The sequence below is a fragment of the Micrasema longulum genome, unplaced genomic scaffold (genome assembly GCF_059751315.1).
Source record: "Micrasema longulum isolate JH-2025_06_02 unplaced genomic scaffold, ASM5975131v1 h1tg001659l, whole genome shotgun sequence".
In the NCBI taxonomy this organism is placed as follows: domain Eukaryota; kingdom Metazoa; phylum Arthropoda; class Insecta; order Trichoptera; family Brachycentridae; genus Micrasema; species Micrasema longulum.
The window spans coordinates 97,497-111,691 of record NW_028278838.1 but is presented as its reverse complement, the minus strand read 5'-3'; the positions used below and the strand labels follow the sequence as shown (position 1 = coordinate 111,691).

At 33.7% G+C, this 14,195-nt stretch overlaps 1 protein-coding gene across 3 annotated transcripts in view; it reads right to left on the bottom strand.

The window, feature by feature from the left end:
- Positions 1-655: 655 nt before the first annotated feature.
- The window catches only part of fus (epithelial splicing regulatory protein fusilli), a 98,951-nt gene continuing 85,411 nt past the window's right edge, over positions 656-14,195 (bottom strand). For 2 of the 3 annotated variants that reach the window (XM_088237157.1, XM_088237158.1), the window contains 2 exons: positions 2,285-2,457; positions 656-1,262 (listed from right to left, as the gene is read on the bottom strand). In XM_088237157.1, coding sequence (XP_088093283.1) covers positions 1,065-1,262; positions 2,285-2,457 — 371 coding nt within the window. In that variant the 3' untranslated portion in view covers positions 656-1,064. Of the gene's footprint in view, positions 1,263-2,239; positions 2,458-14,195 lie in introns of all 3 variants that reach the window. The other variant, XM_088237159.1, reaches the window with a different exon arrangement.

Sequence of the window (14,195 nt, the reverse complement as noted above, 5' to 3'; positions counted from 1 at the left end):
CTCCTTTGGCTTACGGGACTCGAAAACTAGAAGCAGGACCCTTCTACTCGGGAACGATCGTTATTTGAGCGAAACTACGACGAAAGTCGGATGGCTACTGACCGGCGTCTGGGAGAAGTACTAAAAAATTTGCTGTTGAATTCTCTCTCTCGCTTCCGAATACACCTTTATTATCGAGAGTGAGACGTAAAGAGTGTGTGAGACAATTATAAATGAGGCTTCTCTTTTACTACGTATGTCCGCAATTCTATTGTATTGGCAATCTCTGATTCTTGATAAAATGCTCTTTTTGTTCCCAAGAAGCATTATTTTTTTTTTTTTTTTAATTAATCGATTCGTAAATGTATAACGGAGAAATGCCGAAAATTTAAACCCATACTTTATTATATTTATGGAGATATTAAAGTTATTAGATGCAATGTGTACTAGCTACACAAACCGGGAAGGGAGATTTAAAATAGCTATGATATATCTTTACTTGTGTAGGGACCCTAAGTAATAAATTAATATCATAATTTAGTATAAAATCTTACAAACAGATTACTTTAATATATCTCTCAAATTGTTGTCAACTATTTCTATAGAACGTTCATAGATAAAATTGTTTTGAATAATTATTTTAAAATTGTAAAATCAATCACAAATTTCTTGTCAATTTTTGCCGTTTTCTTCTCAAAAAAGTTTTTTCTCTGATGGACATTTTCAAATAATTACAAAAATATCTTATTTCTCATTTCAAACGATAAATTGTGCCATTTGGATGCCTTAATAATAAATTAATATCAGTAATAATTGTTTTTAAATTGCAATATTTCATAGACCCTGGACTGGCGCCGGATGCGTAAGTATAAACACCTTACCTTCGCTCGAGATACACTGTGATTAGTGTACAATGCAGTGCCCTATGCGCCATTAAATGTGGCCAAGGGAATAGTTAGGTGCGACAAAAAACATAATGAATTGCGGGCAAGAAATTTGTGTTTGATTTCAACCTACGATGTGAATACATACACTATGCTAAATAGTTTTATTTTCACCCATTCCGGTCCATTTTTTGCTTTGAATCAGTTGACCATAAACAGCTCCAAGTATCGGCTAGGCATCGGTGGCTGTGTGTGTGTAGAGATAGCGTGGTGGTGGTGGGAGGGGGGCGCCGGCAGGGTGGCGGAGGGGATGGGGGCGTGTGGAGGGGGCAGAGGCGCAGAGAGGGGGTCGAACTGTACCGCAAGGGGGCTCCCCGCCATAGGAATCACTTCAGGCACCTAAAAATATAAAAAAAGCACTTTTAACTCCTTGCTTGCGAATGTCATCCCTTTTTGGAGATAAAAATATGCTGTTGACCGCGAGCGTCATCTCAGATTGATGCTAAAAGTATGCTGTTGACCGTGATCGTCACCTCATTTTGACACAAAAAATAAACTGTTGTTCGCGAGCGTCATCTCATATAGATGCTAAAAATATGCTGTTGACCATGAGCGTCACCTCATTTTAACATAAAAATATGATGTTGACCTAATGGTAATGCTAATGCATTACCTCATTTTGACATTGAAATATGTTTTTTTTTTTACATATATGTATATTTATATATTTTTTGCACCACAACAGATCGGAGGCCCAATTACAGAGGTGAATTACATCACAAAACACCCAGGCTTGAGGGAAATCACATTTAGTTTTTGTATTCTCACCGGGAATCGAACCCGGAACCTTCCGTGTGTAAGTCAAGCGTCTTGCTGTTGACCGTGAGCGTCATCTCATTTTGACACTAAAAATATGCTGTTTGCATTTTTTATAAATTAATGTAAAAATTGTAGTCTCTGTAGTTGTAGACTCTGTGTCCAGGCAAACGAAGAATACAGTTCTGTGTGTGAAATAGAATCATAATCCTGGACGAGTGCTTACGACACAATGGTTCTCAAATCTCAGGTAAAAAATAAACAAATTGAGTGCAAATAAGTCCGTCCTATTATGAAGTGGTTGGCACATTTGCCTACCATTCATGGGGTCCTAGGTTCGATTCCTGGCATGGTGGACGTAAAATATTAATTTTGATGGTTGTTTAAACCGTAAAAAAAAAAATCCGTTCCCCAAAAGGCCTCTGATGGGTGGACTGATCACTTTCCCATTGTAGTGCCCTATGCACCAATGGGTGTGGAAAGGAGAATGATGACGATGATGAAGAATAAAAAACCATCAAATAGCAGGTAATTAACCTGTAATAACAACTTCCATGTACCTGCATTGTGATATAATATCAATTTTTGAAAATGTCTCGGCATACCATGTGGGCAGGAGCGGGCTGGTAGATGTGAGTCGGGGAGACAGGCGGGCTCGGGTAGCCCCAGTAGAACAGGGGCGCCATCGGCGGAGGATAGAACGCCCGCACGCCTCCAGCAAACGGAGACCCGGGGGCCGGATACACCGCCCCTGGTAACAAGCCGCCGTGACCTGGAACTACACAATCAGAAATAAGTATTTAGAATTTGGAGTCTTTCCCTGGCACCGGATGCCAAGTCCGTAAAATCAGGTTGTGGACCAGTGGTAGCGTCGTGTGTCGTGGACTTCGGATCAGGAGGTCGAAGGTTCGAACCCCGCTCTACCACAACTTGTTACCATTTTTTTATACGGTTATTTACGACAAAATGGCCACAAAATTTTAATATTTTGTAAAATTGTAAAAACCCAGCGAGTATTCATTTGCCTCTTAAACATAGTTTCACTGATGTGAAAGATTTTGATCTCGAAAGTGATCATGTTTAGCTGCCGGGCTGCTCTTTCGATTGGCATAACCGGAGGCAGGTTAGTTCTGGAAGCCGGGAGGTAAAACAGTATGTGCTGACGCTGTCAGAGATATCCATTGGGAACATACAAATTAATACTCTCCAAAATGGCCAATTTCTCTAAATAACCTATTAGCCTGAAAAATTGGGTCAGTGCGAACCGATCGCTTCTAAGTTGCAAACTGTTGGTCCCCAGCATTAGGTTGTCTAGTCCGAGACAGCTAATTCAGACGATTTGTGCCAGAACTTCTGGACGTCTCTGACTGCCAGTCAGATACTCGTACTATGCCAAAAGAACCGGTTAGTTCCGTGAATCGATGAACATTAGTAGTTATGAGATAAAGATAACATATTTGAGCAAAAATGAAAACTGAGGATATTTTTATCAACATGATATGTGGTGTCATTACGAACATGCAAAATTCGAGCCGCGCTTTTGACGCACAGTCGCGTCAAGTAGTCAAGGATCAAAGGTCCAAGGTTTGAACTCTGCTCTATCGCCAATTTGACGTGCTGCGAGCCAGGGGTGGTATCCGGGATCTTCTCTACTTCTACAGAGTGATTAATTTGAAGAATTTAATTTTTTTAAAGTGACGAGACTGCTTCACATAATGGCCACACTGATGTTCAAACGTCAAAAAATATGAACACGTAAAATCAAACATGATGATTTTCATTTAGAACATTATTGCGACCTAAGTACCCAAAACACTCAATTAGATGGAATCGACCAAACTTTTTATTTCCGTTTTTGCAGCAGTTTTATACACCATTTGACGATTAGTCATCAGTGTGGCCATTGTGTGAAGCAAAGTCTCGTTGCTTTGAAAAAAAAATCTTCAAATTAATAACTCTCAAGGGGTAGAGAAGATCCAGAATACCACCCCAGTTGAACTTTTCAACTGAATGCGACATTTAAACAGTTTTGGGTAAAATTCCATCTGCTTTAATATAAAATGACGACAAACTGACAGCTCAAGCAAATTTGGCAGTTATATTACTCTGGCATAATTTTTTTTGTCAATTTGGCCATACAGATTTTTTTCAAATTTAGCTTCTAGCTTTAATATTGTAGCTTGAGTAGTGCGGCTAAAAACATAGATTTTTTTACATCTAACTACATACTCGAACTAAACTGATGTCTCTAAAGCTCCTTAAGCTATCAGTGCAATATACGTTCTCATTTTATAATAGTGAATTGTATAAAAAATCTGAAAACTTCAGTAAATCATAAAAACGTAAATATTTCATTTTTAAAAATACATTTAAGTATAAATCTCATTGTTCGAAAATGTGGTTCGTAAAAATATTTAGAGACTGTTCTCTTTGACTCTTAGATACTAAAAATCATCATATAACCATAGAACATTGCATTGGTGCATTAATTTTTGTGTATTTCAATCATCTTACATCATGATACTATGAGCAGTCTTTCGCTCCAGGGGCCAGTCTAAAGACAGTTAAAAAGACGACTGCTAAGCAAATACTTTACGTCAACTCGAGCTGGAGTCATCAGACATGGTAGAAAAATGCAGTCACCAGTACATCACAATGCAACGTAGGTTTATCAAAGTAGTGGCTTGTGCACCATTGAATGCACATCAGGGTACGATGATGATTTTTGTAGGTCAGAACTCAATACACCGTATTTTGTTGGTAAAAATATCCTTAGAAATGAAGGTACTAGAAGCGAATTTAGAAATCTCCACTAAAACTGATCAATGAATTATTGAAGTCAAAATAATATTTACATAAAAAAAATCCTAAATAACTGTCCCGAAATTGATTTAGCATAATGAAAACCTAACAATCTCCATCGAGTTTGCAAAGCATATTATTATAAATAAATTCTCAAAATCAGCCAATCACACGCAGTATTTATTTAATCAGAAAAAATGTGATATTTCAATTTTGTAATTAGCAAATTTAGACATCTCCAATTTTATAAGAATCCAATTTAGAAATGTCCCCTTTTTAATACGCAAAACTAGATAAATCCATATTTTGTTACATAACTAGCAATGTTCGTTTTCAACAGACATTGAATCATTTATTTTACTTATGTAATTACAAATATTACGTGTTTTAGTTATCAGTTTAATAAAAATATCTCAGTAAGAAACTCCTTCTTGGCACCAAAGTTTTTTTTGTATTTTTTAACAGTTATTTTTATTTGAAATTTATTTATAGACCTTACATTACATTCATTTACCAGAATATTTTTTCATTTTTAAATTAATATTCTATTGTTAATGATAATATTTTTAACATCTTTTGTAAAGGTTGTCTGAGTCTTTTGTTTAGTTTTGTCTGGTAGTTCTCGACTGTCCTTGTCTCGCTTTAGAATGTTTTATTTGATATTGTTCTGATATTCTCGTATTGTGTCCATGTTTACTACAATTTTTTTTCAAGTTAAATTCTTCGTCTACAATTACATCAGTGGCTAATTTATGAATAAATTTTAAGGATTCTAGTTTAAAGAGTTCAGTTATATTGAATTGTTTAGTTTGGTTAAAGAGTTCTTTAGTTATTAACAAATTACAACAGAGATGGAGAACATTTTGGAGGACCTGTCATTGGCTGGTTTAAGTGGCCTGACATTGTGTACCATTCACTATTTTGTCTATGTTTGAACACATCCATATTTCTTAAATTCTTCCATCTGTTTTTCAACCGATCAAATTATTTAATATACTAGGCAACGCTTGAAAACGATTTCCCATTTTTTTTAGTTGCTTTTAGAAAAGGGAGGTCATATACTAACTTCAATATTTTATTTTTCTGTCTTCGTAGTCTGTTTGTCATTTTGATTTCCTGTTCCCCATAGTAGTATTTTATTCATACATAATTTCACGTTTAATCATCAACAAGGCCGTATATGAAGCAAAGTGTAGTTGCATGCAAAAATATAAATCCTTAAATTAACCACTCTGTAAGAGGTAGAGAAGATTCGTAATTGAACGTAGTTATGCAGAAAGCAGCCATCCATAGAAAAGTGAAACTGAGATAATAATAACACTTTTGTGAAAAGAGTGAATAATAAAATCTACACAGCAGTTGGAATGTTTTCGACTTCAACAAATGAATGTGATAAACAATGAATACACTAGTTTTCTTTACATTCAAAACAAGAATCAAATTATGTATTAGACCAGTTTTAATGTTACATTAAGAACCGTAAGATTCTCCTAGTGCTGTGGGTGTTTTCTGCAAATTGAGAAATGCCGTTTTTGCGACAAAACTATTTTCAGAAGGTGATTAATACAGTTCTTTTTATATGAAAGTGGTCTGGCTGATTTTAGCAGAACAAAACATTGACCTTACTGCACCCGATAACATCAATATTTATTTTATTAATTTTTCACGCCCATGGAAGTTATATAAAACATGAGTATGTAAACAACATAAAATTTTGAAAATACAATATAAAGCAATAAAAGATAGAACAGTGTTAAGAAGTAAAGTTGGTGTAAAAAAAGAAGATGAGTATATATAATGAATGAAATACATATGCATATTATGTATTTCATTGCTTAATATTTTTTAAATTATACTATATTATTTATGTTTAAGTAACATGTATTCTTGGCACGTATATATACTTTATAATGATTTTTTGTTTCTTACATTTGATTAACTAGGCATTTTTAATTAAGTAGTTTTAGTTTTTCTTTTTTATGCTATTGTTTTATTAGTATAGGACTACTTATGCTCTAAAGATAGAAAATCTCCATCTTAGAACAGGCTGTGCCATGTTAGATGGAGACTATCATAAACAGAGAACACTCCGTTTTCATTTTACATTAATTAGTTTTATATAGATTCCTTGTTATTAAGTATGTATATTATTTTTTTGCAATAAATTTATAAATAAATAATATATCATTTTTTCAAAATTGTGGACTGGCTGCTTTCTGTACAACTACGTTCAATTGCACCCCCGGAGTGGTATTCTGAACCGCTCTCGCGCCACGAGAAAACAGTTTTTCTCGTGTATTTTGTGTGTAAATACGCGAGACAATACGGCCACGAGAGCGTTTGGAATACCCCGATGCGTAAAGGCCGCCGTTGTTCAGTGGAGATTTCTGAATTTGCATCTTTTCCCCTCAAATAACCCACTTAATTACCCAGTAATTTTGAAGCCAATAACCTCTTCTATTGTGTAAAAATGTAAAGTGTTAACTCACCTGGGATTCCAACACACAGATAAACAGGTCCGTCCCATACGCCCATAGGTCACCAATACCAGTAACACCAAACAATAGTCCACCAATCACCACCCTAGTTAAGGCTGATTACATACAGTACATAAATATATATAGAATGCAGACATATAAAACATTATTATTGATAAATAGTTCCAGTTAGACATAACCCATTCAACCCTAGATAAACGCGAACCAATGATAAATCTATGGGCGTAAGTCAACTTACAAACATGTAAGTCAACTTTTTCATTTTGCTGATTGGTGAATTGGCTTCGGGGAACCAGAAACCGATAACAACACTCTACAGTTGGTTGATTTTTAAGAACTTGGGACGTAGTTCAAATTATTTTTTTTTGTACGTTTTCAAGAAACTTCTCTGTACAAAAAAAAACTTTTTGCTGGATTCAACATAAGGTGTGTCAATTTTTTACCAAATAAGTATTTTTAAATTCTAATTCTTCAAATTAGACATTTATCTTTTGTGGTCCCAAGAGTGTTGCCCCGATGAACATATTGAGGTTTCGAGGAAATGAAAGCCATTTTCAGGAGAAGTGTACAAATTTGGATTTTGTCTAAGGGAAGAGACCTTTGCAGGAGACTACTGAGAAACATTGCATAGATTTATAAATTATAGTACTATTAAGCTTGTTGTTCAGTAGCTCAATCACAAATAACTATCGACGTGCTAATAAGCGACGTGATAACAATTTCTCACCGAGGTTGTTTATCGTATTCGCGATCACAAAGCAACATCCGTGAACACCTAATATTAATTGTCAAAATATTTACATTTCGCGACGTATAATCCTGCTGCGCAATCACATATTTGAATTTCACCGGTGTAAATATGGAAAATATTCCAAAACTGCTATTTTTATTTATTTACTAATTATTTATCATGCTATTCATTGCATTTAGCCGGCGGTTCGCAAGCCAAATGTCAAGAAAAGCAGTCGCCATAATAATTGTAATTTAATTTTCACTTTTTTGTATTAGATACTCCTTATTATCTGGCAAATGCAATAAATTGTATTATTTTTTTATAGTAAACGCCGATTTTTCGCCAGTGAACTGTATTTCATTACGAGGAAAACAAAAAACAAACCGACACGAGTGTTGACTTAGAGATTACACACGCGTTAACTTATGACTGCAATAACTTAAGCATGTTCATTATTGTTCATTGTGATCGCTCAAATGCTTAGCATGTTTTTCAGCACATCGATAGTTATTTGCGATTGAGCTACAGGTGTTTATTAAAATTGATGTTTATGTAATAATTTTTATTTGTAGTATTCTTTAATAATATGCTGCTTTCACTTTCTATTTTGTTGTATCCCAACTCAGCACAGGGCTCTTGGCCTCATAGAGTTAGGGATACGTTTATAATGTTTTTTGTAATTTGTATCTTTATATGAATAAATAAAAAATAATCATAAATAAATTAAATCAGGGTCTAGATGTTGCTTAGTACTAAATTTACTATACTCGTAACTTGATGGAGTTCGGATAAACGAAGTCCTACATATTTGATGTAAGCGCCCTACGTACTGAAATTATTAATTTGAAGCACCGATGTATAACAAATAGACACGTTATTCCGTTACTTACCGCAACATATCGCTCATCCGGTGCAATAACGACATAACTGCAGTGAACATGATTTTGCAGGGGAGGCAATTAAAGATTGTAATTGTCACAAATTACTTTATTTTATATATTTTCATTGATTTTGTTGAATATTTTGTTGGTTTGGACTACTAACTTGTTAACTTATTGCAAAAAGTTTCGAAAATTACTTTAAATGATCTCTAAATATATACCAATAAAAATATCACTACTTATATTTACGTTGTTGTTGTACTAGGATAATACCTTTTTAGACTATTGTGTCAAGTTATTATTTATTTATATATTAATGCTTTATTAATTTAGTTTATAACATCTTAAGAAACAATATGAATTTTTAATAATATTACATTTTTTTTATCAAAATTTCTCAATCACATTTTTTAAAATTAATTTGAAATATTTAGATTTTTTCTATTTCCTTTATTCCTTCAGGTAACTCATTGTACAGCTTCAATCCCTTGTACAATGAGTTTTGAGATTCTGTTTTTCTCCTCATTGGTAATTTTATCTTTTTTTTTACCCCTTGTTTCATATGTATGACATTGTTGGTTAAATTTTACTATTGTTTTTATTTTATTCATCCCCATAATTATTTTATGTAAAAAAATTGCTACGTCACATTTAATTTGTCGCTTTATTGTAAGCAAGCCAATTTTTGTGCATTATTGCATTACCTATGGGTGAAAATAAGATCAACTGCCAATATTTATTATTTAAATTGACTTATCTAAAGACATTCCAGATGAACTACCTGACAGGTGTCTCACGCTTAGATCAGCTACGTCTACGGCGAGAGGAAAAGTTATTATACCTCTACGCAAACAGCGCACTAAATTTGGTGAACGCGCATTTGCGGTCGCAGGCCCTATGGCATGGAATGCTCTCTCAGCAGAGGTGCGAGGCTGTGAAAGTGAAGTGATGTTTCGGAAAAAACTTAAAACCCACTTGTTCTCTAAATCATTTGAATAAATCCGTAGCACGTGACAACAAAATAAATTATTTTAATTAAATTACAAATTTAAAAGCTTCAATTAAATTAACTTAACAATAGAATCACCATGTAAAGCGCCCTTGAGGTATTTTATTACGAAAATGGCGCTATATAAGTTATCATAATTAATTAATTAATTAATTATTATAAAATCCTTCGTCGTAGTTAGGAACAATGTTAGTTTAGAGCAAATACATTAAATCCCTTTTTTCGTTCAGCAATACTGATCTTTGAAGTGTACGCCGGTTTCAAAATTATATCATTCATAATAACTGAACTCCTGTATCTTCTTTTTATGCAATCTGCTTCAGTCCAGTCTTCATCATATTAGTCTTTTACTCAAAAACGCCAGGGTTTGTTTTTGTAAAGAGAACCAACTTTAATTCGGATAATCTTGTTATATTGTTTAGTGCGATCAGTGTTTTGTGGTGCTTAAAAACCACAGTTGCGTCGTTGTTGCACTGAAAAATTTACAAATAGTTTGTCACGATTGCCTCTATGTCTACGCAGGCACAGACACAAGCGCTTTCGGCAGGTCCCCGCGCGCAACTGACCAATCAGGCGGATTTGCACCAGATAAAACACGTATTTATAAGACTTGTGGCATACTTATCACGATTTTGAAAAAATGTTAGTTGTGTCGTTCTTGCACCGGATGAGCGATATATTTAGCAAAGATATTGCGTTGCCCCAAACAATTTGAAATGAAGAGATAGCAAATAACAATACGCATGCAAACATCTGTGTGAGAAAGAGATCTCCATATTGTCTTAGTTCGTATTTCTGCGTAACTCCTTACTATGCTATGTCTCGAGTTGTAAAAATACCGTAGTCTACCAAATCGCTCGGTAGTTTACCGGGGTAATCCACCGTTTCCTATCGTAGTTTTGGTAAAAAATATGAAAAATAAATACTTTTTTACTATAATTTTACTATTCTTGTTTTAATTTAATCGGGTTGTGGTCTCGTGGCTAGTGTTGCGGACTCACGGATCAGAGGTCCGAGGTTCGAACCCCACTCTACCCCAACTTGATTTCCATTTTCTAATAGTGAGTTATTTACAACTCGTTGAAAATGGCTACCAAAATGGAAATATTTGGGTAAATTTAAAGAACGCTAATATTTTTTTTTTTTAAAATTTTGAGCCCCTTACTGAAGTAGTTTATCAATGAATAATTTCATGTTTCGTGACAGTACGGCTTCTTTATTGAAAATTTACGTGAGAAGGGTGAGAAAATCAAAATATCAAACAGTGCCCTATGGACTCAAACGAGGCAGTGCACTATGGACGAAAATAATGAATTACTACTTATAAAGTGATTAAACGGCCATTTTTAAAAATTAAATGTTTCCTATGAAAACTACAGAAAAATACCGTATTCTGACGTATTATACGGTTTCTTACACAGATAAATATCAATGGTAATACAGGCCTTATAATCAAATATTACTAATCAAGTGATTGTACAGCCATTTTATTGAGAAAAATGTTTTCTACCAAAACTACCGAAAACGACCGTATCCTACAGTAGAATACGTTTCTTACTATAAACTACCAATGGTATACTACCGGCCTCACATCTCTAGTTACCACACTGGGCTTCAGGGTTTTTATTTATGTGCTATGAAATGAGGAAGTTTAGGGGTTTTTTGTTTGTTAATAGACTATTTAACTAAGCCACGGGCGGAGCATTTTCAAAATTACTAAACTTTAAAAAAAAACAGCGAAGGTAATACACATTTTTTTTATTTATCACATCTTTTACTGTGTGTTTTTTATGGTTTTTCTTTTTATTATGTATTTTACTATGTTTTTTACAATGTATTCTCTTTTTACTATGTATTTTACTGGGTTTTTAAATACGTTTTTACTATATTTTTTACTGCATTTTTTACTATGTTGTTTTACATGTTTTACTATGTTTTTTTGCTATTTTTATAACTATGTGTTTTACTATGTTTTTCAGTATGTCTTATTAGACCTTTCTTTATTTTTCTATGTGTTGATTACTGTTTCTTATATATCATTTTGACTGGCTTACAACAGGGCAAAAAATAACCCTAGTTAGATAGTAACAGCAACGTTGTATAAATGTGTAATTTAATGTATATAATATGATAATAACAAAAAAATACGATACATAAAAAATAAACAAATAAATTTCGCGGCTTGTTCGATAGTCTACTATCAAATAAAAAAAATGATAGTCTAACATTTTTTATATTTTTTTTTATAAACTTTCTCATTTAGAAGGGCACATTAAAAATTATATCAGCTCAGATATCGGGCGTTAGCAAAAAGGACGAACAACATGCGGCTTTGTGACCCAGAAAATTATATTTTCTCCGCAGAAATACTAAATATAACAATGAATTATATGTAATATGAGGAAAACTTACCTTTGCGACTTTTAACCCAAGCAAGTCCGGCACTTTGTCCAAAACCAGTGATTGAAGGTGTGATATGTAAATTCTGCATCCAACAAGAGTGTGTTTGACTAAGACTATAGTCCTTAAAATATAGCTTGATTAGAATGACAGTTGCAGCAAAAGTGACAACATAACTTTCTAGTAACGTCTAAGACACACGAAAAATCATTAATATCTGGCATGTTAATTTATTTTTTTAATACAATGCTTGACATATAAATCAACCTAAATATATGAAATCAGCTATAAACCTAATTATTAACGACGTTCTCACAAGGTTACATCATTTTTCAAAAACTTTAGAGATGGATAAATTGATGGAATAAAAAATAATTCAATAATAATTTGAGTTTGTCCAAATTTTTGTAGACAAGGACTGGATTCAACTCCCTGGGGAGCTGTTTATATTAACATATTACAACAGAGATGAAGAACATTTAAGAGAAGGTAATATAGAAGTATAGGCATCTACAGGGCTTGTGACCTGTCAATGGCTGGTTTAAGTGGCCACTTTACACACTGTGTAACATTCACCATTCTGCCTATATTTGAACATCTATATTCCTTAAATTCTTTCATCTGTTGATGTTTGTGAAGTTAAAGAGCTGAAACCTGTATTTATGCGGGTGAGATTCATCTAATTGAATTATTTCACCTACATACTAGGCAACGCCTGAAAATGTTATTTTTTCAATTTCTATACTTCTTCATGGACCGGGTAATTTATCAACAATAAAGGTTTCAGCTCTTTAACTTCACAAACATCAACAGACGAGAGAATTGAAGAAATATAGATGTTCAAATATAGGCAGAATGGTGAATGTTACACAGTGTGTAAAGTGGCCACTTAAACCAGCCATTGACAGGTCACAAGCCCTGTAGACGCCTATACTTCTATATTACCTTCTCTTAAATGTTCTTCATCTCTGTTGTAATATGTTAAAAAATAATTCATTCGATGTGGTTCATGAAAAAAGTATAAATGTCTTAAAAAAAAAGTATAAATTTTTCGGTGACTAATTGTCTTAAACACACTACTGCTTCTTGTTTTTGCGTTTTTATATCAATTTTCAGAAACAGAGTTTCATGTTTGCATGAAAAAACTGATAAAATCGATTTGATCGGTACATGATCAGTGATCAGTATTTTCCCATCACTATTAAACATTAGTTTGACAGCTGTCATTTCAATCAAGCTATATTTTAAGGACTATAGTCACCAAGCAGTATTTTTCCTTTTGACCCTTTCTGACCGAGTGGCGGATGTTCATTAAAAACACACAATATTCCGATTTACTTAGTACGTAGTTTTTTTCGGCGCCATGACAGACAATGGGCAGTTTCTCAGTTGGCAAAACGAGCTATCTTGCGGCGACGCGACTACTGACAACTAACAGTATTTATATTATTCTGCGATCAGCAATCAACATTTGGTTTCAAAATAACGTGGATCATGAACCTTATTAACACTTTGTATCCTGGAGCCGTGTAAACACGTGATTATATAACCACGCGTTGTGTCCCGGCCCCGTGTATAATCTATAAGTATAAAAGTCAGAACAGCCTTTTATATTTAGTAATCTTCGAAACTTTTTACAGTTTAGTCTCATTTATTAGTGAAAATAATAGGGTTGTGCTTATTTTAGGAAGAAAATTCATGTACCAGTAGATGCGTATTTTTTTTCCTGATTCCGAATATGTACTTAACTCATTTTGGAAAAAAATGTTAGATGCGTCCTTCGTTCTTACGACAGCAGATTTAGCTGTAAGATTTCTCGGTCAGAATCCTCGGCAATTTCGTGTTTAGTTTTCTCATTCGTAAAGTACGGGCGTAAGGATTATGATCTAGACTTTTGGAGATCTAGATTCTAGAGGAAGGGCAGGTTAAAACACAAGAGGTTTTAGTATTTTCGTAACATGTGTATTAAAAGTATTTAAAGAAAAAAAAAACATCGCTTTGTGACGGCAAAACCAGATAAAATTTTGTGCCTGAGGACATTATTACACTGCTCCGTTTTTAAAGAGAAATATTTAGTTTAATGAAGCACAAATCCATAGAATGTCTCAGTTTACATAGTAGATATAGTATAATTAACATTGAGAGTAAAACTTTGATATTGTGAACATGTTTGGATATATTGTGAACATGTTT